Genomic DNA, 22,957 nt, shown 5'->3' on the forward strand with positions numbered 1-22,957 from the left:
AAAAAAGAAAAAGAAAAAGATAAAAACAAACAAAAACAGAACAAAACAAAAATAAACAGAATATGATCAAATATGATCAGGCTGGTGCATAGATCAGATTTTGGGTGTATTTTGGTCTGTTAGAAGAAAGTGACCCCCAAAATTTTAAAGAAAGAAAAACTTATATATGTACAAAAATAAGGGTTGATATGATGAAGAGATGGAATATGACTGTAAAGATGAAAATTATAAAAAATTTTATAAAAGGAATTGATAAGAAGTTTGAAAAAAGAAAGAAGAGGATTTAAAAAAAAAAGGGAGAGAATGTGATCAGGCAGGAGACTAGAACAAAGCCATACACTAGAGATTTAGGGTATATTTTGATCTGTTAGAAGAAACTGTATCTCAAAATTTTAAAGAGAGAACAACTTATATATATTTGCCAAAAATAAGGGTAACTACTATGAAGGGGTAGAATATGACTCTAAAATGAAAAATAAAAATGTTTTTTAAAAAAGGGATTGGTAAGATGTTGGTTGAAAAACGGAAAAAGAATAATTAAAAAAAAGACAGTTAAAAAAAATTAACTTTGAAAGACTAAAGAATCATGGTAAAAAAGCCATGGATTCTATGTGCAGTATTCCTCTAGTGCTGGAGTTCTGCCATTCTCACTGATCAGTAAACTTGGTCTTGGCTTGCTGTTCTTGCTGATCTTCTGGGGGAGGGTCCTATTGCTGTGGTTCCCAAATGTCTTTGCCGGAGGTGGAATTGCCCCACCCTTGCAGGTCTAGGCTAAGTAATCTGCTTGGGTTTGCTCTCAGGAGCTTTTGTTCCCTGCAAGCTTTCGGTGCAGCTTTGGAGGCCAAGAGTGAAAATGGCAGCCTCCCAATCTCCGCTGTGGAGGAGCCGAGACCTCGGGCCCCACTCCTCAGTGCGCCCCCAGAGAAAAGCAGTTGGTCACTCCCGTCTCCCTGGTCTCTGGCCTCACTCTGTGCTCACTTGGCCTGTGACTGAGCATTTCTATCTCTGGCACCCGACCCCGTGTGGAGTCTCCAAACCCAGCAGATCCCTGCGGTGCGCTCCCGTGTGGCTCCTCCTGGGGGAGGAAGGGGAGTCTCCCCAGATCTGCTTCTTGTTGGGTCCCTGCTGGAGGAGCAGTGGCCTGACTGTGCTATGGATCAGTTTATGGCAACCCCGAGCTGAGAGCCTGCGCCTCGGCTCCATCTCTGCAGCTGGCTTCCCCACTCCGATACCTGGGAGCTCTGCCTCACTCAGTCACCCCTGGTCTTTCTGTGACCCCAATGGTCCTGAGACCACACTGTCCCATGAGGGTTCCACCCCCCGCTTAGCCACTGGAGCGAAGTCCCTCAGCAGAGCAGACTTCTAAAAGTTCCAATTTTGTGCTCCGCTGCTCTATCACTTGCCAGAAGCGGCCGACGGAGGCCCCCTCCCCCGCCGTCTATCCTCCCAAATACCGCCTCAGATTCTCTTCACACATTCTACCTTCCAGAAAGTGGTCGCTTTTCTGTTCAGAGAGTTGTTGCTATTCTTTTCTTCGATCTCCTGTTGAGTTTGTAGGTGTTCAGAATGGTTTGATCCCCATCAGCTGAATTCCTGAGACCAGATGAAATCCAGGTCTCCTACTCCTCTGCCATCTTGCTCTGCTCCCCTTTGTCTTTCTCTGTTTTCTAATATTCCTTTCCATGGATTTTGTGGGCTCTCACTTTGCTTATTGGGAAATAAACTACTTAATCTATACATCTTAGATCTTTCATGTTTAAGTAGTCTCTTCTGGTTATATATTCAGTCAATTTAAACAATGTGTCAGAGAACAAATAGTCTTTTGAAGATGACTTTGCTTCATTTGAATAAATATTGTCAGTTGGGTTTCCTCCATGATCACTGTTCTTAGATTAGTCTAGTCCTTAGAATGGTGGCCCCTGAATTGTTTCTGGCAAACTTCAGTCATTTCAGGCACTCTTATGTTAGATACCCACCAATGAAATCCATCACCTAAAACCTTGTTTTTGGTCACAAAACTTAGAACTATCTTGCAATCATAATAATATTTATCTGTATATATGTGTGTGGGATGTATTTGACAAATTTTATAATCGTTATGCTTTTCTTTAAGCTTTATTTGAAATGTGTTAGTGTTTGAATGTTTGAATTTTTTCAAATTTAAAAATCTAATTTATTAAATTTAAAAGTTTTATAAGTAGTAGGAAGCATTTGTTGTCTAGATTGATGTGTAGATATTTTGAATGCTTGAGAAAAATAGACTAATTTTTTCATGTACCTTGAAATATCTTAAAGAATTTACATAGTGAAATTTGTAAACTGTGGTGTTTAATGTAATTCTACACTGCCAAAATGATAGAATAATTGAATATTAAACAAAGAACAGAAGTAAAAGTAGTGCTTTTAATTTTACCACAAATTACTATATTTACAAGTAACTTATAAATGCCAGATTATAAGTTGTGTTTACAAGTTTAAGAAAACTTAGATTTATAAACTGGATAAATTGAACACTAAAAACAAAAACAAAAACAAAATCAGGGCCTAGAGTATGAAGGCCCTATTGTTGACTAAGTGCCTATCTCCCAATTAAAGAATCTAACACATTAGCAAAAATTTATCCATTGCATCATTGCACAACAAAGTAGGTCTCAAGAAAACAAAGTAGAAATTAGGGAACAGGAATGGGGAAGCAGATGGAAAAGGGAGGTCTAGGAACTGACCTTAATAGGGAGTTGGGGAATGGAGGAATGGTCAAGTAGTTTTATCAAGGGCCTTATTTTACCAAACACATAAATTATATCTCAGAATTATATTTTTAATTGCTTTAATTGAATGTAACCAGCAAATGAAATCAGATCCTCTTAGATATCTGAGTGTGAACTCACAATTCTATTTATGCAGTAATATGTTGGTTCAGTAATTGGTCTCCTTTCTTTAGGAAAAAATGCAAGTCAGGTATTAGACAAAGAATAGTTTGATATAAATTGAGAAAACAATGCCTTAAAATTTCCTTCTATTTCTATAGGCATTTCTGACCATGCTGCAGAAGAAAATTGCACATTGCATTTGGTAATGAAATCTATGCTTTCCCCAAAATAGAGTATGATATAAAACCGTTGACCAGCTAAGCTCCTGAATTAAAACTGGTGTATAAAATTAGCAATTTTAGGACATCTGGCTTTAGGACAGGGTAAAAGAAGAAGGAATTGTGTTATATATGAGAATGTACTTCAAATATTCTTTCTGTCCTTTTTTCTTCCTTCCTTCTGGGATTTGCATAATGCATATTTTGGTTTGCTTCATGGCATCTCATATAGGTCCTTTAGGCTATATTTTCTTTTCTTCATTCTTTTTTTTCTAATCCTCAAACTAAATAAGTTCAATTGTCATAGTTTCAAGTTCACTGATTATTTCTTCTCCTTGTTGAACTCTGCTGTTGAACCCCTCTAGTAAATTTTTTGTTTGTTATTGTACTCTTCACCTCTAGAACTTGTGTGGTTCCTTTTTAAAACCATTTTTTAAAGTTACCATTTTAACAAAAGATAACCATTTTAACCATTTAAAAATGTATAATTAAGTACATTTTCAAATACTGTGCAACCATCATTTTTATCCATTTGCAGAATTTTTTCATCCTCCCTAACAGAAAGTCTGCCACCATTAAAAAATAACCTCCCATTCCACACTGTCTCCAGTTCTTATTAAAATTTATTCTTCTTTCACTATGAATTTTCCTTTTCTGTGTACCTCAGGTAAGTAGAATTATATAACACTTACCCTTTGGTATCTGGTTTATTTCACTTAGCAAAATGTTTTCAAGTTTCATACATGTTAATAGTACGTGTCAGAATTTTATTTCTTTTTAAGGCTGAGTAATATTTTTCTGAGGAAATGTCAAAATTTTCCACAGTGGCTTTTTGATTCCTTTTAATGATCTCTATTCTTTATGGATATTCTCATTTAGTTTATACATTGTTTTTCTGATTTCCTTTACTGTTTGTCTGTATTTTTCTTTAGCTTTTTAAACATATTTAACAAAGTCATTCTATATTCTTTATATAATTAACCCAAAGCCTGCATTTCCTCAGGGATGATTTCTTAACATTTTGTTCCTCTAAATGTGCCATACTTTCCTGTTTCTTTGTATTCCATGAGTTATTTTGTTGAAAACCAGACATTTGAATAGTATAATATGGTAACTTTGGAAATCAGATCTCCCTCTTTTCCAGGGCTTGTTTTTTGACTGTTGACAGCTGTATTAGTCCATTTGTTTAGTGACTTTCCCAAACTATTTTTTAAAAGGCTATGTTGCTTGTCTTTTATGGTCACTGAAGTCTCTTATCTTTGTGTTAAACTAGTTTTCATAGAGATTTCCTTGAGCACCAGGAGCTAAAACACACACATGCCAAAATCAAGAGCCAGACGCTTGACCCACTGAGCCACCCAGGTGTCCCTTGGCTTGCACCTTTTTTGAACAATATCCCCTGCTTTTCTGGTCAGAGTTTCTAGTTATGTGAAACAGAGACAAGTGCTTTGCATCCCTCATTCAAGTATCTCCCAGACAGTTTGGGACGGACATATGCAATAATTTTCCTATAAAATTTGCTATGCTCCCTCTAGAACTAGGGACCAAGGACTTAACACTAAGGATGCAGGTTTCTTTTTCAAGAACTATGCTGGGAAGGAGTTAGAGCAAGGGCAAATAAATACACCACAAATCTTTGCTAACATTTTAAAGTTACCTTTTTCTTGTTCAATTCGTTGCTGTAAACCTTTGACTATTTTCCAGAATTCTGACAGAGTTAATTTTGATAGTTTTTGGTTTTTTGTCAGTGTTTCTGTGGGAGATGAAAACTTGGAGCTGCTTACTCCCTTTTGCTGCAATGGATACTAATGGTGTTTGTTTGTTGTTGTTGTTTTTTTTTTTTTTTTACAAATATGACTAACAAGTATTCTGAAATTATGGCTGGATCCATCTTGATTGGGTATTCCCAAGATAATAAATAATTTTTACTAGAAATTCAGCTTCAAATTAAAGTTGATTTAACTTTTCTTTTTCTAACTCAAGGTATATTTTAATAGAATGCTCATGTGCCTTCTTGGCAATATTTTCAATAACTAAATCACTAAAGAGATGAACGTTTGAAATTTATGTACTGATTTTTTTGAAATCACTCATTTTTTGTAATGTGCTTCACTAGTAAAGTTTACTGTTTTTAGAATTATTCTGTGTCCTTCATATCATACTCAGCTAATTTATGGGTCCCAAATTTTTATGGAAAATGGCTAAGCAAACTACCACCAATGGCATAAATCTAGCTGCCATCTATTTTTGACTGGCTTGAAAACTAAAAATGGTTTTACAATTTTTAATCACTGAAAAAAATCAGAAGAATGATATTTTGTGATGTGAAAATTGAAGTTCAGATTTCACTCTTTATAAATAAATTTTCATTGGATCCATTATTTGTTTATGTATTTTCTATGGCTGCTTTTGTGCTACAAAGGCCCAATGGAATAGATTTGAAAGAGATCATATACTCTGCAAACCTGTGGTGTTTATTGTCTAGGCCTTTACATAAAAAGTTTGCCAACCTCTGTTTTAGTACAACATAAACAGAATCAACAACCTAAGATGCCTATGGATTTAAAGCATTCTTTAGGATCCACAGCTCAAAGACGGTTACTTCTAGAAATTCTAGCTACCAAAAAATTTATCAGGTGTTATGCTTTTTTCCCCCAATTTAATCATTGATACTTTTAACATCTTTTTCACTAGGTTAGCCAAACATGCCCAAAGTTTCATTTAACACATTACATTTAATACAGAACCTTTTTTGGGTTAAGGGTTTTCCTGGGACTTAAATTTATGCATAATTTTAACCATTTTTCTATAATTTTGACAGCCTTTTTTTTCTTATTAATACAGTATTTATTTGTCTTCTCTCTGTCAAACCCTGAGCCAGCCACTTTCCCCGGGCTGCCTGGGGAGGTATAGGAAAAGGAACATTACAGGGCAGACGAGACACAGGAGAAAGACCTATGGGAGGTGGAGATGGCTCCTTCACATGGCAAAGAGGATGAGAAAGACCACCATCAGGCAAAAAAGCCCCATGGTCTCCGAGAGGGCAAAGCCCAGAATGGTGTAGGAGAAGAGCTGTTGCTTCAGAGAGGGATTCCTGGCATAACCAGTGATGAGGCTCCCAGACACAGTCCCAATTCCAGCCCCAGAGCCAGCCACCCCTACCGTGACAGCCCCAGCCCCAATGAACCTGGCTGCTGTGTCGATATCCCTTGAAATGGCGCTGGTTTGGAAGCTGCGGCTAGGAATAAGTGAAGTCAGGGGACGTGGGGCTGCCAAGCTGCTGAGGCTCTTATAAGGTACCTCACCTGTCAGTGTCTCCGGTGGTTTTAGCACCACTGTAGACAGTGAAGGGCGCAACAGCTGAGAGGTGCTCCTGACCAAGAAGGGGGTGGAGATGAACTTTGCACAGGCGTACATTTTCAGGGGATGAGGGGCTGTGGTAGGAGAGCAGCTCCCAGTGCAGAGAAGACAGAGAGGGGTGGGGGGTGGGGGAGAGCCAATTTTGACAGCTTTAACAAGTAATTCTGAACTTGTTTCTTCTTCTACTTGAGTTGGAGAAAACTGGAAGTCTCCTTTACCATTAAAAAAACCCTTCATATTGAGTATATTATTCTTATATAGTAAATATTTAACTACAGAACTATGTGAATCAGAGTGCCTTGAAATCAGAGTGAATTTCAATTGTGAGAGATTTGCTTATTTCCTTATCAACTTTTGAAAAGATGGATAAAAGCTTTGATAAAAAATTTTACAGCAGAATCTTGTTATTTTAAAAGAGAGCTTAAAAGCATATGATATTGAATGTCTGTGGTTTTGATGACATCTGTAAGGATACTTTCAACTTAATACTTGTGAATTTAAGCCCATTGGTAGAATTCTTCTGAAAATAGTTTTGAACTGGACTGCCAGTCATTTCTCATCAACTAACATTTTTGAAAGGTCTGCATCTATAAGTTACATGACTTTGTGTGATCTTTGAGATCAAATAATTTGAGATTATTATAAATAGACTAAATTACTAATTGAATCACTTCATTATCATTAGAATGTAGAAATTCTACCTCACAATCATGTCTTTTTCTCTAGGAGCTCCCTGTCATAACCTCACTAACTTTATTAAAATCCTATTTTGTAAAACAAAATTTTCTCAAATGTTTCTACTTTAGCACTGGCTGCTGTCAGAAAAATTTCAGATAAAAGAGAAGATGTCACATTCTCTGAAAATTCATGAGTCAGCATTAGGGTAGATAGTGATGATGACTGACACTCTTTGCTGTTTTGGATTTTTTAAACAAGATCCTTAGATTCCAGTGGCAAACATGCTGAAGTTGGATCCATATCACAAAGTAGCACATTAACTGATTTTGAAAAGTGTCTTCTATCACCGTACTAGCTATTCCTCTTGTTAAATTTTCATTACTTTTTATGTTCTTACAAATAGAGCTTTTATTTATATTCATGAAAAAATATTTATATAAAGGATTCAATGACTGCTGACCAACAGTTTTTTATTGATGGTAATTTATCCACAAAATACCTTTCTCTTTTCTGAAAAGTTTTTTTTTTTTAAGTGACAAGAGTCATTTTATGCATTTTATCCACAGTAATTAATTTCTTCTAGATGGTGCTTTATTTATAGTTGGATCTTTTTCCTTGGGAGATCTTTTATAAACTGATGAAACATTATTTGCAGATGGGAAAGACTGATTTCTTATATCTGGTATACTTTTTCTTTAACAGTGAACCAATCAGTTTCATATCTGTGTTATAGAATTCATTTGAGTGTCATCTCAATTTGCTAACTATTTTGGTGAAAATACCCTCTAAAAATTTAACAGGAAACATCCAAGGCCATTTTCTGGTGGTTGCTTAAGTACTGACTGGTTACTGTGTACACTTTTTGTCTCTTTATCCTTATGACACATAGGTAATACTACCGCTCTGCCTTTTCTTATACCAAAATGCTTATCAAAAGCATTCATCAAAACATTCTCTTACCCAGATCTCTATTGCACTTTCTTTTGCTCTTAAACTTTTGCTCAATATTATAAAAATTATCTCATAGGACAATATGTTATGCTTTAAAGACCACTTTATTTTCTAAGGGAAGTAAGCATAGTTATATCAGGTATAAAAGCTTCAGTGCTCATCCTGGTGACGTGGTGAGGAAGATTTGGAAATATTGGTGTTAGTTCGAGAAAACACCTTTGATAGAGCTGAAGATACCTTTGCCAGCATTTTAGATCCTTGTTTGGAAATACTAGGTTTGAGAGTTTCTGTGGACAAAGCAGAAAAGTAATACGGATATTTATTAGACATTCTAATTGAGAGAAGTTATACTATAGCATTGATGATTTAGAATTCAGAAGGATGATCCTTTTAATGTATTGTTGGATCCTATTAGCTAGGATTTTGTTGAGGATTTTGGAATCCATATTCATCAGGAATATTGGCCTGAAATTCTCCTTTTTGATGGGGTCTTTGCCTGGTTTGGGGATTAAGGTAATGCTGGCCTCATAGAATGAGTTTGGAAGTTTTCCTTCTGTTTCTATTTTCTAAAACAGCTTCAGTAGAATAGGTATTATTTCTTCTTTGAATGTTTGGTAGAATTCCCCAGGGAATCCATCAGGCCCTGGACTCTTGTTTTTTGGGATGTTTTTGATCACTGCTTCAATCTCATTACTGGTTATTGGCCTATTCAGGTTGTCAATTTCTTCCTGTTTCAGTCTTGGCAGCTTATAGGTTTCCAGGAAGGCCTCCATTTATAAAATACTTTATGGGATTTAAAAAACATTCACAAAGACTCTTTTGATTTGATCCTTCTAACACTCTTATGAGGGAAATAGGAAGAACAATATCTCCATTTTGAATACTGAATCTTGGCAAGGTCAAATACCTTGCATAAGGTCATATGAGTAGAAAATGGCCACACTGGAACAGGGTCCAGCTTTCTGGCTCTCATGGCATCATTATACCTAATGCATTCTGATGCTTCTTTAGTCACGAGTACAAAGAATGTCTTTCTTTATCTAGCAGAACACTCTTGGAAAATGCCAGATGAGCTAAACTCACATGGGAAAGTAACTTTCAACTCTATACAGTAAGGGTATCTATTTCAGAGTGCTTAAGTGAAAGCACAAGTGCATTAAAATTGCTATAAGTTCTCACTTACTTTGGGTGAATTTTCAGTTGGCTAACTTCAAGTGATTTTTTTGTTATGTGAGATAAGACTGTATAGATAATAAAAGAGTTTTCATTTGGATTCATTTTTCAACATGACTTATTCAGCACATGGGCTCTTAAAGAATATCATATTTTAATTATCACAAAATGATATATTTACATGTAAACATGTAAAGACCAAAAGTGAACATTTATGTACTTTTTTGAAACTTTATAACAGGGCATAAAAACACACATGCCAGTAAAAACCAATATTTTCTTAATTCCAGTAGGTGCCAAAGTTCATGACTGTACCTCTTGCAGTTATCTAGAGTTGTCTTTTCTAGCAAGATAATATTCTATGATTTTTTTTTAGATTTTATTTATTTATTTATTTATTTATTGCATTTGACAGAGATAGATACAGCGAGAGAGGGAACACAAGCAGGGGGAGTGGGAGAGGGAGAAGCAGGCTTCCCGCGGAGCTGGGAGCCCCATGTGGGGCTCGATCCCAGGACCCTGGGATCATGACCTGAGCTGAAGGCAGACGCCTAATGTCTGAGCCACCCAGGCGCCCTGATAATATTCTATGATTAAAGCAAAGATAGCCTACAGTAAATTTAACTATGAAGAACAAAAAAGTATATTTAGGTTTTTACCTGTGCTATTATTTTTAAAAATGACCTAAGAATTTAAAAGGAAATAGCCAAAATCTGCAGCAATAAGACACAAAAACATGGATGAAAGAGAAAGATGTACATTCTGAAAAAGTAAGATAAATTTTTTACTGACATGATTGAGACATTGTTGCAAGACTTCTGAAATTCTTATTGGAGATATTAAAGAGCTTCCATTCTTAAAAATTGGTGGTCTTATTAAAAATTCAGATTCCTGGGCACCATTACTCAGAGATACTAACTTAGGCAGTCTAGAGAGGGTCTAGGAATCTGCATTGTTAAAAAAAATACACTGGGTGATTCTGATGTAAAGCAGTTCCTGGAAACACACTGAGGGTACTGCCTCAAATATGCATCCATTCTAGATCCCTTGTATCTTCTTCAAGACCAGTGGGTGGCTAGTATCATAGGTTAATAACCTACATGAAGCTCATCCCTAGAGAGAGTACTGAACCCTGTGTTTGTCCTTTAATAGTTCTTTTCGTAGCAAAACTATGGACTATCTTTGGTCATTACCCAATATGGGGCTCATTCTGGGATGCAGTGGCCACAATATGGAACCACATTATGGAGGGAAGCAAAAATGGAGGATCAAAGTCAGAAGATCTGTTTTCAGGCCCTAAAAGCTCTCCATTTGTTGACTGTGTAAACTCAGGTGATTATTACCTCCATTTTCTCTTTTGTAAATTAGGGCATTATGATTGACAGAGGGAGAGTAGTATGGTATAGGGGATATAGACAAGTTTAGTTTGGCCCACAAAACATTTCACAAAAGCGTTCAATTACTTGATAAAATTTGAAAGTCAGGATTTTCACATAAAACTTTCATCACCAGCTTCTTTTGAAAAAGGCTGACTTGAACTGGAAGACCTAGCAACAACCCAGTATGTTAGTGATTGGACATGAGTATCAGCTCCTCCTTTATACAGGACATGCCATCTCCAGTGGACCACAGACCTGCTCAACCTACTGCTCTTGTTTATAGTAATTGTCTGGCTCCTGTGGGCATTTGAGTGTATGAATTATGGTCATATTGAATGAGCTTAAGCTTTGAAGTTGGGCAGATCTGTGTTCGAATCTCAGCTCTGCAGTTTATTAACTATGGGGTGACCTTGAGTAACCTACTCTTGCTTTCCTCTTCAATGACTCTCACTTTCCTCTTTAATAAAATGGAGATATCTGCTACCTAATAAATGTTAGTTCCATTATTTATTACTGTGGTTTGAGGTTAAAGTAAAAGAATTACATAATAAACTGCAAAATGGCTATACACACATACATATACATAGGTAAGTATATTATTTCAATCTCAGTACTCAATCTCAGGTATCAATACTGAAAGGGAGAAGCCAGTCATTCCAGGAGGAATGCTAAAGGATAGTATATTTTGTACCTGAAATGAATTCTTTTGAGGAATACACACTGCCAGTAATATTCTTATTTCCTTCAAAGATGGTGATAAACTGCCAAGACAAAGTACATAGTTAACGTTCTATTGCACTCTACACACTAGAGATACCTAGAAATCCCCCAAAGATGTAGTACAACCATTGTAGCACCTTACATAAATAGTATCTGTGCTCTGTAGTCTCAGAATTATTCTCTGAGTCTTGGGCTCATAATTTTTGCCAATTGTGGCACCTAGGATTGACCCTTGTCATAGATGTGGGCCTTAGCCACCATTAAATGATGATCAGGCATCTTAAGTCAATAAAAATGCCAGCTCTGTCTGCCCCCTCCCTCTTTTGGGTGAATTGAAATAAGTAACAAATTATAAATTCTTTTCTGATGCTAGAGATAATGGTAAGTGGGGAAGGAAAATGGATGTTCATTATGTAATTCCAATTTCCTGTTATGGAAATCTTAGGCATTTTGGGGTCTGGAGCAATAAAGTGGCTATGTGGACCTAGTCAGGTAGGGAACATGGCTCAGATGATAGTTTTACTCTATAGGCCTATATCACCTCTGAATGCAGAAGCAGCAATCTTCTCAGAAATGTATAAAGTAGACTGGGTTAGGTGACTGGGCTTCACTGTATATATTTTATAATACTAGTTATTAAATAAGGAAATCAATAAAGAGAAATGAAAGAAGGCCTAAATACATGAAACATAAAATGTGTTATGTATAGATTATGTAAAGACCACCAGATATTATAAGAGTTTTATCATAGTTCCTCCAAGAGGATTTGAGGCAGCTTATTTATTTATATATTTCTGGAGAGCTGAGGAATAAAATGGAGCTGGGACTATCTAAATCACTGATTCTCAGTATGGGCTGCACAATAGTTATATGTGGAATTTTTTTGAAAAAATATGAATCCCTGGGTCCCACACCTCCAATTGAATTTAAATTTCTGAGGGTGGGGCATATTTGATATCTTAAAAAAAAATGCCACGTGTGTGAGACTGACTTGACAATCCCTAATCTAAAAGCAGAGGGCAGATGCTACCAAGTGTCTGAGATGAGTAAGTATATGTAAGTTCTGCTGGAAACATCTATCTTTGCATAGGGTTTAAGAGTATTTGCCATTTCTTCATGGAACACTATTATAATCACTGCTTTAAGATTTTGTCTGAAAATTCCAAAATCTTGGCTGCATTGGACTTACATCTCTTGTCCTTTCCTTTAAAAGTTTTGTAGACATTGTCTTATTTCTTTACATGTTAAGTAATTTTGAATTCTATCTTGGGCATTTTAAATAATTTATGAGATTCCAAGAACTGTTAGAATCCTCTTGAGATGGTTGAGATTTTTGTTTGTTTTTTGCTTAACTAGGTAATTAGCCAACTTAGATTCAGACCCCACATCCTACCCTGCCTTTTATGGCTGTGTTTCCAATGTAAATTCAATTTCCAAAGTCTTGGCAGTACTTTTTTGTATCCCTCTGTATGCACCACTATTAAAGCTATAGTTCAAGTTCTCAAAGCCTTTTGTTTATACAAGTTCAGGTCGCTTCCATACCTGCACAGCTCAGGAGAGACTTTTCAGACAGATTTGTAGGGGATCCTTTTTTGATGATCCTCTGTGACTTTTTTTTTTTCAGTATCTTTAACACTCAGAAGTCCCCTTTTCTGGTTCTATGGCTAAATGCTGTGGCTACCCTCCCTGTGTGCTGTCTCACACATCCCATAACTGCATCCATGTCTAGGGTGCAATGACAAAAGAAAGCAGAGAAAAAAGTAGCAGATTTCCTTCTAATATTCTTCAGGTTTCTGGAGACCTTTTCCTAATTCTTCTGGTCAGAGAGAAGGATTTTCTCTGAGTTTTAAGTGCCTCAGCAGCCTCTGCTGCCATTGCTATGTAGCTTCATGTCTGAAACTTGCCTTGAGGCAGAACCAAGAGAGGCAGGAAAAGTGGGATAAAAGTGACTTTCTTCTACTTCCCAGTCCACAGGAACTTCTTCCTAATTCTGGTAAGAGAGCAATGGTTTCTCCTAAAGATTTATTCTGCCTATTCTATGTAATTCCAGGATTTGAACTGCTCTGGGTCTAAACTTGGAGATATGGGGGGGAGGCAGCAGGAAACTGATAATGGTATTTGTAATCCTTTGAGTTTTTATTTCCCTCCTCAAATTCCTGCTATTATTTATTCAGCATCCTCAGTAGTTTTCCAGCATTTTTAGTTGTAAAAAGAGAGAGCTGAGGTGGAATGTGCTTACTACACCTTACTTTGAACTGGATTGGATATACCAGTTCCAACCATGTTTCACCATGGAAAAAGCTATAAGTGAGGGGAAGGGCAAAGAGCCAAAAGGGTCCAGATTAGCCAGGGATTCAGCCTGGCACAAGGAATAGTCTAATCAGGTTGTCAGTCTAGAGATTCTCTGTCTCCCTGTTGTTTCCATATGATTTTACTTGGAAAATATGGTCTAAGTGAAGCCTGAGGTTGTCAAATAGATGTTTATATTTATTAATGAGGATTAGGTTGAATGAGGAACTAGCCCAGCATCTTCAGGGTTTGGTATGAGTAAGAACTGTAAGGTTTGGTTCTGAAAACTACTCTGATAATGAGAAGGGATTGGAAAATCCATCAGGATTATGTGTGCATGGTGTTTGGGAAACTCAATTAGAATTGGTATTCAATTGAGCCAAGAAACAAAGTGATAAAAACAGAAGAGGATCTGTAGCTTCAGCCCTCATTGGAAACTCTAAAAAGGATTAAGGAAGAGGAAATTTCCTGAGTTTATGGTGGAGAGTAGCAGGGCCTTTTGGAAAGCTGCCTTTAAACAGTCAGTCCTTTGGAATACAGAAAAATAGATGGAATCTGCACTAATTTCCTACAAGCCAGTTTCCTCTGTTTTTGAAGCTTCTGTTCCCTCCCTGCTTCCTCCAAGTTCCTCACTTGGGTCTACCTGCCCTAGACAAGGCCAAGTGACTCCCTGTAGCGTTTTCTTCAGAGAACAGTGGCTCATTCTGTGCACTTAAGCAAGGAATAATTTAATTGTAAAGTGAGAATTTTGATTAGGGGATTTCTCCAGTACCATGGACAGGTCTCAGCCAGAGGGGGCAATCTGAGCAGGAAGAAATTGTGGATAGGGGTGTGTTTCCTGAAGTCCCTCAAATAGTACAACCCAAGTCCTGATTTGACCTTGAAAACTGGGCTATATTAAACTGGACCCCATGTATACCAATTGCAGTTTATTGAAAAATATTTACCTTAACACTGTTTGAATTCTCTGGCATTTGCTCCTGAGAATTTCCTGTTGGGGAGGGCAAAAAAAGGAAAAATAGTATTTTTTTGGGAGGCATGAATAGTACTGAGACAAACCTGGTCTTATTACTTTTCACCAGAATGTTCTAGAATTTAGGCAAGTAGAAGAAACTATTATTACTTTCAGTGTATTGACAATGGGAATAAAACTGAAATAGGTAATATCCCTAGAATTCTGGGGCATGTCTTATATCTTCCTTTAGGAATTATGGAAGATAAAATATGATTTGGTAGGAGAGGCAGCCTCTGTAACTTAACAGCCACATGTTTATGCACAATACTCAATCTCTATAAGCCTATTTGTTTACATGTAAATGAGAGATTACCTTATAGATGATTCCTAGGGGCCTTCCAGCTCTAACACTCTTTGATTCTACATAGCTAATTAAAAGCAGATAATTGGAACAAACAGGAAAGTGCTGGTTTTATGAAATAATTTGAGTGAGAACCAGGAGAATTTTGAGGCAATACCAAGAGGAAATGTGGAGGAATGGCTACAGAACCAAAAGTTGCCTAAGTTCCAGGGGAGGTTAGTATGCCTGTAAAACAAATTTAGCCTAAGGAGTTAGAAATGATGAGAAAATTTTTACAAAGATCCACCACTAGGGGGGCTGAAACTCTGAATTTGAGTCAGCTTCACTTCTTCGAGCTGTGTGAACATTGGCAAACTGAATCCAATTTACTTGACTCTGTTTCCTCATAATGTAGAATGTGAATGAGACTATCTTCCCTGCCTGTCTCACAAAAGGATGCAATGAAATATCTTATATAAAAATATTGTGCATTTTATAGAAATGTAATCATCAAGGGCCAAAACAGGTGGTTATTCTCTGCATTATCCTTTAGATCAATGTAGGTTTTGGGGGAAAAAAAAAGTTGTAGTAGAACTTCAATTAACTCAAATATGAGAGGGATTGATTATTGCACTTATCTGACAATATTGGTAAAATTTTATTGTTGGTTGATAATCTTTTTAAAGTGCCTGACTCTATATTGCACATAATTGAACTAACTGACTTTTGCTTTTAAGTGACTGAGGGTATTGGGTTTATTCCAGGGCTATCATGCCAAATGCAGGTTAAGTTTCTAGGCTAAATGGCTGTCAACTTCTGAGGATATACTAGGAATTTGTTTTGATGAAAAGACAAAGAAAAATTTCTGATATTTGAGGGTCTCAGGTATTCAGATTTGTTATTTTATTGTATATTTATATGAAACAAAGAATATAATTTTCCAGTCCTAACCTCTCCATTAAACTTCAGTCTTAAATATCCTATTTCTTATGTGATACCTCAACTAGAGGTATTAGAGGTATTAGAATATCTAATGGGTACCTCAATCTCAACATAACCAAAATAGAATTCTGTGCTTCTCATTAGTTATTCCCATTGTCCCTCTTATTTTACTAAATGCTCTTCCTCCTCCTACTATATGCCTATTTTAGGTTCTTGGGAATACAGCTGTGATCTTCATGGAGATTACATTCTAAAAGGAGATAGTGAAAAAACAATTAATGGTCTGTCAGATAGTATTAAGTGCCAGTGAGAAAAATAAGCAAAGAAGTGGAATAGTTAGTGCCATGGTGGGAATGAGGCTACAATTTCAGACTATGGTCAAAGAATACCTCACTGAGAAGGTGAAATTTGAACAAAGACCTGAAGGTGAGGGATGAGCAATGCAGATGTAGGGGGAAGAGCTCTACACAAGGATCAGCAAGAGCAAAGGCCCTGAATGCCTGGAATGTTTAAGGAATAGCAAGGTCCATGAGGCTGGTGCAGGGAGCCAGAAAGAGAAACAGGGGAGGACGTTAGAAATGTATTGGGGGAGAGGTGATGTCCAGATGATGTAGGGTTTAGCAAGCTATCATAGTTTCTTTGGCTTTTGTCCCAGATGAGATGGGGAATACTTATCAATATCTGGAATTATCTTGTTTATGTCCTTAACTGTTGATGTCCACCCCAGGTTACAGTGTAAATTCTATGAGATTAAGGACTTTGTTAGTTTTGTTCACACATGGGATTCTAGAACACAAAGGAAATGCTCAGTAAATATTTGAATGAATGAATAAATAATGACTGAATTGGGTAGGTGAAATACTACTGAAGGATGTAAGACTTAAGCATGATCATTGCAAAAAATTGGAAAAGAAAAAAAAAAAAACACTGCATTTATGGTCAGGAGACTTAAGATCCAGAATTGGCTCTGCCTCAGCTTCCGAGTAACCTTGGCAGAACTGCTTTGTCATCCTTAGCTTGAGTTTCCTCATGTAAACATGAGGGGGTTTGTATTAAATGGTTTTTGTCTCACTAGCAGCCTATGATTCCATACTACAGGTATGAGCTGTGATTATTGTAGCATCTTCTGATTATGGTGTGTTTATAGAATTCTGGCATACTTATTGCTATTCTAGGAGTCATCTTAATGAAAATAATTTCACTTCCAAGTTGAGACAATATGTTTTTAAAGTAATTCCTTGAGTGGGTTTTGTGTTTGAAATAGCCATGTGTGGACCTGTGGTTTGAGTTTTAAAGCCACTTTACAGTAAACATGACACTCTACCTCTTGTATGTATGATAACTGTTAGAACCACATTGATCCTCTGAGGTTTCAAAAAATAGACAACCAAAAAGTTCTCACAAATGTTCTAAGGAGTAGGTACTAATAGAGATTTTTAAAAATAGTGAAGTCCATACTAGTCAGATATTAATGTGAGCAAATAAATTTAACTCTAAAAGCTCCACCCCACACACTTTTTTGTACATTTTTTTGTACAAAAAGTGTGTACATTTTGGTAGGATTAAGCACAAAGGAAGGGTAAGAAATCATTAAATCCTAGTATAATGGGTTCTGGCTCAGATAAAAGCTATTGTGTGTGCATCCTTATTTTATGAATATTTTTCACAGGAGCATGGTAAATATGAATTCATAATGTGACACCATATTCTTGATCAAAATCATTAATAAAATCTTGATAGCCATTCAGCAAAGGCAAATTAGTTGGCTCATCTTAACACCTGAGTGATGTAGTACTAGATTATTTTCCAAAAAATAGGTAAATTCACAGGAAAAAAAGGTATCAACCTTAGGTTTGATAACTAAAAAATTCATCAAGGCAGTAAACAAAGCAGTAAAAAAACAAAAAGCAATAGCTGAAAAGTTCATTAAAGCAGTAAAGCAGTCTCCTTTTGAATTTAAGAAAAATAATAAATCCAACCTTCTAATAATTTGTCACTTGTATCTGGGGTAAAATCTTCAGTCTCACTAAAACAAAAGAAAGAGAACATTTCATTTTCTGTGTATTTATTAAATGAAGAAATTACTGGTTAAGCAGAAGAACAATCTGTCAGTTATTCTTCATATGGAAGTAAACCTGTAATAATTTATAACTGAGTTCCCAAATCAAATGAAAATAATTTCTAAATTGACATTTTTTCACTTTTAAAATTTTGGTTAAATATACATAACATGAAATTTGCCACCTTAACCATTTTTAAGTGTACAGTTCTGTGCTTGAGTACATTCTCATTGTTGTGCAACCATCACCACTATCTATTCTCCAGAACTTTTTCATCTTCCCCAACTGACACTTTGTACCTATTAAATATTAACACCACATTGCCCTCTTTCTCTGTTCCCAGGGACCACCATTTTACTTTCTGTTTCTATGATTTGACTACCTGAGGTATCTCATATAAGTGGAATCATGTAATATTAGTCCTTTTGTGACTGACATTTCATTTAGCATAATGTCTTCAAGGTTCATACATGTAGCATGTGTCAGAATTTCCTTTTTAAGGCTTAATAATATTCTATTGAATGTATATATCACATTTTCCTTAACCATTCATCTATCAGTGACTCTTGAGTTGCTTCCAGGATTTGGCTGTTGTTAATAAAGCTGCTTATGAATATGAGTGTATGAATATCTGAGTGACTGTTTTCAATACTTTTGGATATATATCCAGAAGTGTAATTGCTGGATCCTAAGGTAACTCTATTTTTTGGTAAACTGTCATACTATTTCCCACGGCAACTGCACCATTTTATTTATTATTATTTTATTTTTATTTTTATTATGTTATGTTAGTCACCATACAGTACATCATTGATTTTTGATGTAGTGTTCCATGATTCATTGTTTGCGTATAACACCCAGTGTTCCATGCAATACCTGCCCTCTTTAATACCCATCACCAGGCTAACCCATCCCCCCATCCCCCTCCCCTCTAAAACCCTCAGTTTGTTTCTTGGAGTCCATAGTCTCTCAGGTTCATCTCCCACTCCGATTCCCCCCCCCTTCATTTTTCCCTTCCTTCTCCTAATGTCCTCCATGCTATTCCTTATGTTCCACAAATAAGTGAAGCCATATGATAATTGACTTTCTCTGCTTGACTTAGCTCACTTAGCATAATCTCCTCCAGTCCCATCCATGTTGATGTAAAAGTTGGGTTCTCATCCTTTTTGATGGCTTAGTAATATTCCATTGTATATATGGACCACATCTTCTTTATCCATTCATCTGTTGAAGGGCATCTCAGTTCTTTCCACAGTTTGGCTATTGTGGACATTGCTGCTATGAACTTTGGGGTGCATATGGTCCTTCTTTTCACTATATCTGTGTGTTTGGGGTAAATACCCAGGAGTGCAATTGCTGGGTCATAGGGTAACTCTATTTTTAATTTTTTTGAGGAACCTCCACACTGTTTTCCAAGGTGGCTGTACCAACTTGCATTCCCACCAACAGTGTAAGAGGGTTCCCCTTACTCCACAACCTCTCCAACATTTGTTGTTTCTTGCCTTGTCAATTTTTGCCATTCTAACTGGAGTAAGGTGGTATCTCAATGTGGTTTTGATTTGAATTTCCCTGATGGCTAAGGATGATGAACATTTTTCATCTGTCTGTTAGCCATTTGTATGTCTTCTTTAGAAAAGTGTCTGTTCATGTCTTCTGCCCATTTTTTGACTTGTTTGTTTTTTGGGTGTTGAGATTGAGAAGTTCTTTATAGATCTTGGATACCAGCCCTTTGTCTGTAGTGTCTTTTGCAAATATCTTCTCCCATTCTGTGGGTTGCCTCTTTGTTCTGTTGACTGTTTCCTTTGCTGTGCAGAAACTTCTTATCTTGATGAAGCCCCAAAAGTTCATTTTTATTTTGTTTCCCTTGCCTTTGGAGAAGGGGGTGAGCAGAGGGAGAGAAAGAACCTTAAGCAGATTCCACACTGAGCATGGAGCCTGACACAGAGCTTGGTCTCATGACCCTGAGATCGGCCTGAGCTGAAATCAAGAGTCAAATGCCCAAATGAATGAGCCACCCCGGTGCTCCCACCCCCCCAGTTTTCTGCAGTCCAGTGAGTATCTTTATGACCATTACTTTCAATTCTCTATCAGGCATATTATTTGTTTTCATTTTACTTTGGTCTCTTGCTATGGTTTGGTCCTATTGTTTCATTTGGGAGATGTTTATCTGTTGCCTCATTTTGTGTGACTTTCTGTGTCTGTTTCTATGTGTTAGGAGTTAGCTACTCACTTGCTCTTAACAATAACAGACTTATGCAGAAGATGTCTTATGGTGCCCTGCAGCACAGTATTTTCTGTTCCCCAGGGCCTGGCACATCAGGGAGTATCTCTTATGTGTGTTGTGTATGCTCTGCTGTTGAGTCTTGGTCTCTTTTTTCTTTAGTCGAATTGTTTGCAGAGCCTGTCTTTTCCTATTGTGGACAGCAAGGTGTGCAGGGGTCTGCTTGCAAAATGAGATCTGCCCCCACTGCTGCTAGAACTGAGGTCCTGCAAAGTACTCAGGGGTCAGGTGATGTGGTATTGACAGGGTTTGAACTGGTCTTCTGGGGGACGGGCCTGCAGTACTAGGACTGAGGGGAGCATTACTGAGACCGGTGGATCTGCTAAAGTGTGTGTGTGTGGGGGGGGGGTGGAGATGAGTGGTACTTGGTCCAAAAAAGTTAGGTAAGGAGTGTTGGTGCTGCCCTGGGTCCCACAGGTGGCCATTGTTTATGCTGGGGAGCAGGGGAGGGAAATGGCACCTGTTAGCTCCTTTGTTCCTGGATGGACCTCCCCATGATCCCTGTCTCTCTGGGCTGCACTCTGACATGAGCAGATCACTCTCCCTCCTGTCTGTCCCCTGTGTTTTTCAAACTGCTGGTTCTATCCGGTATCTGCATGGGCTATTTGTCACGCTGTCTCTTTAAGGGCAGGGACCCCACTTCCTAACACCTCTGGGTCTACCACAGCCAAGCCTGCTGATTTTTAAAATAGCAAGTCCTGCTGGTTTTAAGAACTCATGAAATTCAGCCCCTCTCACTTTCAAAGACAAATATTATGGAGATTCATCCTCCTTATTTGTGAGCTTCCCAGTGTGAAAAGTCTGTTTTCTGCCCTTCTCTATGCCACTAGCTACCCCCCTACAGTGGAAGGCCATTGTCCATTTTGCTCCCAGACTGTGTTTTTACCCTTCCTACCTTTTTTGATGTGCCCTCTTCTTTGCCTTTAGTTGTGGAGTTTCTTGTACCGGTCTTCAAGTTATTTCCTGGGTTATTTACACTGGCATGGATGTTATCTAGTTGTATCCAGGGGACAAAGTGAGCTTAGGGTCCTCCTTCTGCCATCTTCCCAGCTGAACTTCAAGGACTCCCTTTTGTCAGATCTTCTTGTAAATGTTTTATTTCCCAAGAATGCTTCCCATCATGCTTATTTTCAGGACCTTCAGTATTCATTGTATTCTTTTGCCAGTAATCTCTTGCTCTCAGGTGCATCTTGTAGTCCTCTGGGATTTTCATGCACTGTGGCACCCATCAGTTGCCTTCTGTGATTTCCAAGCATAGTTCCAAACTATGCCACTGTCTCAATCTATTTAGGTGAGACAGAAAAATTCCCTCAGGCAGCACACAGTTAGCAGAACAATGCAAACAAGTTCCAATCTGCTTTTTCAATCCCAAAGGAGGGAACTGGGAATTGGGCCATTTCTTTCCAACTGTGTTTTGTCATGTTGCAGAGGGGATTGTGCAAAGGCAAGAAAAAACTGGAATTTCCTACCATTGTGAATGTGGTTTTACCTTGATTACACATTCACCTGATTATTGCAAATATTTGACTGTTTTTCAGAGCTCATATAAAGTTATTTTATCAGTCTGTAGTTTTCTTTTTTGTTTGTTTGTTTTCCTGAGGAAACAAGGGCCTATAGTTTTCTGGTCTGCCATCTTGCTCTAAATTGACTTTTTTTTTTTATGTTATCTATGCCCTCTGTCTTCATCATTGATATAAACAATAGGGAGGTGCTTGCATCAATAATGTATTTTAAAATAACCATTATGCAGGAAAGAGAGGCAGTGATGGGTGTCCCCAAAATAATGTCAGTGTCAGTGTCAAAAAGAAACAATTCCTTCATGCTGTGTGGAAAGAAATGTAACCAGGCAGATTTTCCTCCTTATACCCATTCTTTGTCCTATAATTGAAAATGTTACCTCTTCTGGGTTATGAATATAAGAATATAAGAATATTCATAAACTTAAGAACAATTTTAAACAAGTTTTAACTCTTCTAGATATAAGTATTAGATTCCACGTCTACAGTATACTTTACTCTCTCTGTCCTCTGTAATTCCACACACTCCAGACTTTGCTCCTATAGTTGTCCAAACCTGAATTATCTTCTCATATAAATGCTCTTTTTATACTTAGAGGCCCATATCAAGCTCCATTGTTTTCCAGACCTCATCTCTGAATGCTCTACCTTACAATGCCCCCTTTCATCTTTGAATTCTTCTTACAGGCAGTTATATACACTAGAACATTTCGCTACTGAAGACAGTTGATTAGGAACCCTTTGGGCTGATAGTGCAGATATCATTGTGCCTATCTCCCAGGTTAAAAACCCAAAACCCAAACCAAAATCCACTAGCAAATTCTTGATCCAAGACACTGCTATACTAGAAAAGATGTAGAAACCAGGTAACTAGAAATCAGGGATTGGGTAGAAATGGGAAGGCCTCAGGAAGTCTCCACAGTGGGAAGGTATAGGAGGGAAGAATAAGAAGCAGTGGGGGAAAGTCCAAGGCTGAATATTTGCCCAGCCATAGTTTTACCAGGGACCCCATTCTTCCCATAAGTATTATTTTCATCTCAGATTTCTATTTTTATACTGCTTTGATTTCACATACCTGGCATATGAAATCAGATCTTCTTGGTTGTATGAAGATGAACTCATGATTCTATGTATGAAGTAATGTGTTGGTTCAGTACTAAGATGCCATTTTTCTTTCTGGAAAAGTGAAAAACATGTGTTACATGTTTGACATGTACTTTCTCA

At 37.3% G+C, this 22,957-nt stretch overlaps 1 protein-coding gene, 1 long non-coding RNA gene and 1 pseudogene across 4 annotated transcripts in view; 1 reads left to right on the forward strand and 2 right to left on the reverse strand.

The window, feature by feature from the left end:
* LOC145720504 (uncharacterized) overlaps positions 1–22,957 on the forward strand; it is a 507,675-nt gene that overhangs the window by 377,082 nt on the left and 107,636 nt on the right. The window lies entirely within an intron of this gene.
* LOC102749000 (ATP synthase F(0) complex subunit C2, mitochondrial pseudogene) lies at positions 6,053–6,574 on the reverse strand (annotated as a pseudogene).
* Positions 8,228–22,957, reverse strand: part of FSIP2 (fibrous sheath interacting protein 2) — a 93,278-nt gene continuing 78,548 nt past the window's right edge. The window contains exons 21-25 of the mRNA XM_006726943.3: positions 22,809–22,909; positions 17,855–17,901; positions 14,586–14,629; positions 11,321–11,390; positions 8,228–8,364 (exon numbers count right to left, since the gene is read on the reverse strand). Coding sequence (XP_006727006.2) covers positions 8,228–8,364; positions 11,321–11,390; positions 14,586–14,629; positions 17,855–17,901; positions 22,809–22,909 — 399 coding nt within the window. The remainder of the gene's footprint in view (positions 8,365–11,320; positions 11,391–14,585; positions 14,630–17,854; positions 17,902–22,808; positions 22,910–22,957) is intronic.

Source organism: Leptonychotes weddellii, chromosome 3 (assembly GCF_054177405.1).
Source record: "Leptonychotes weddellii isolate Sample4059 chromosome 3, ASM5417740v2, whole genome shotgun sequence".
Classification (NCBI taxonomy): Eukaryota; Metazoa; Chordata; class Mammalia; order Carnivora; family Phocidae; genus Leptonychotes; species Leptonychotes weddellii.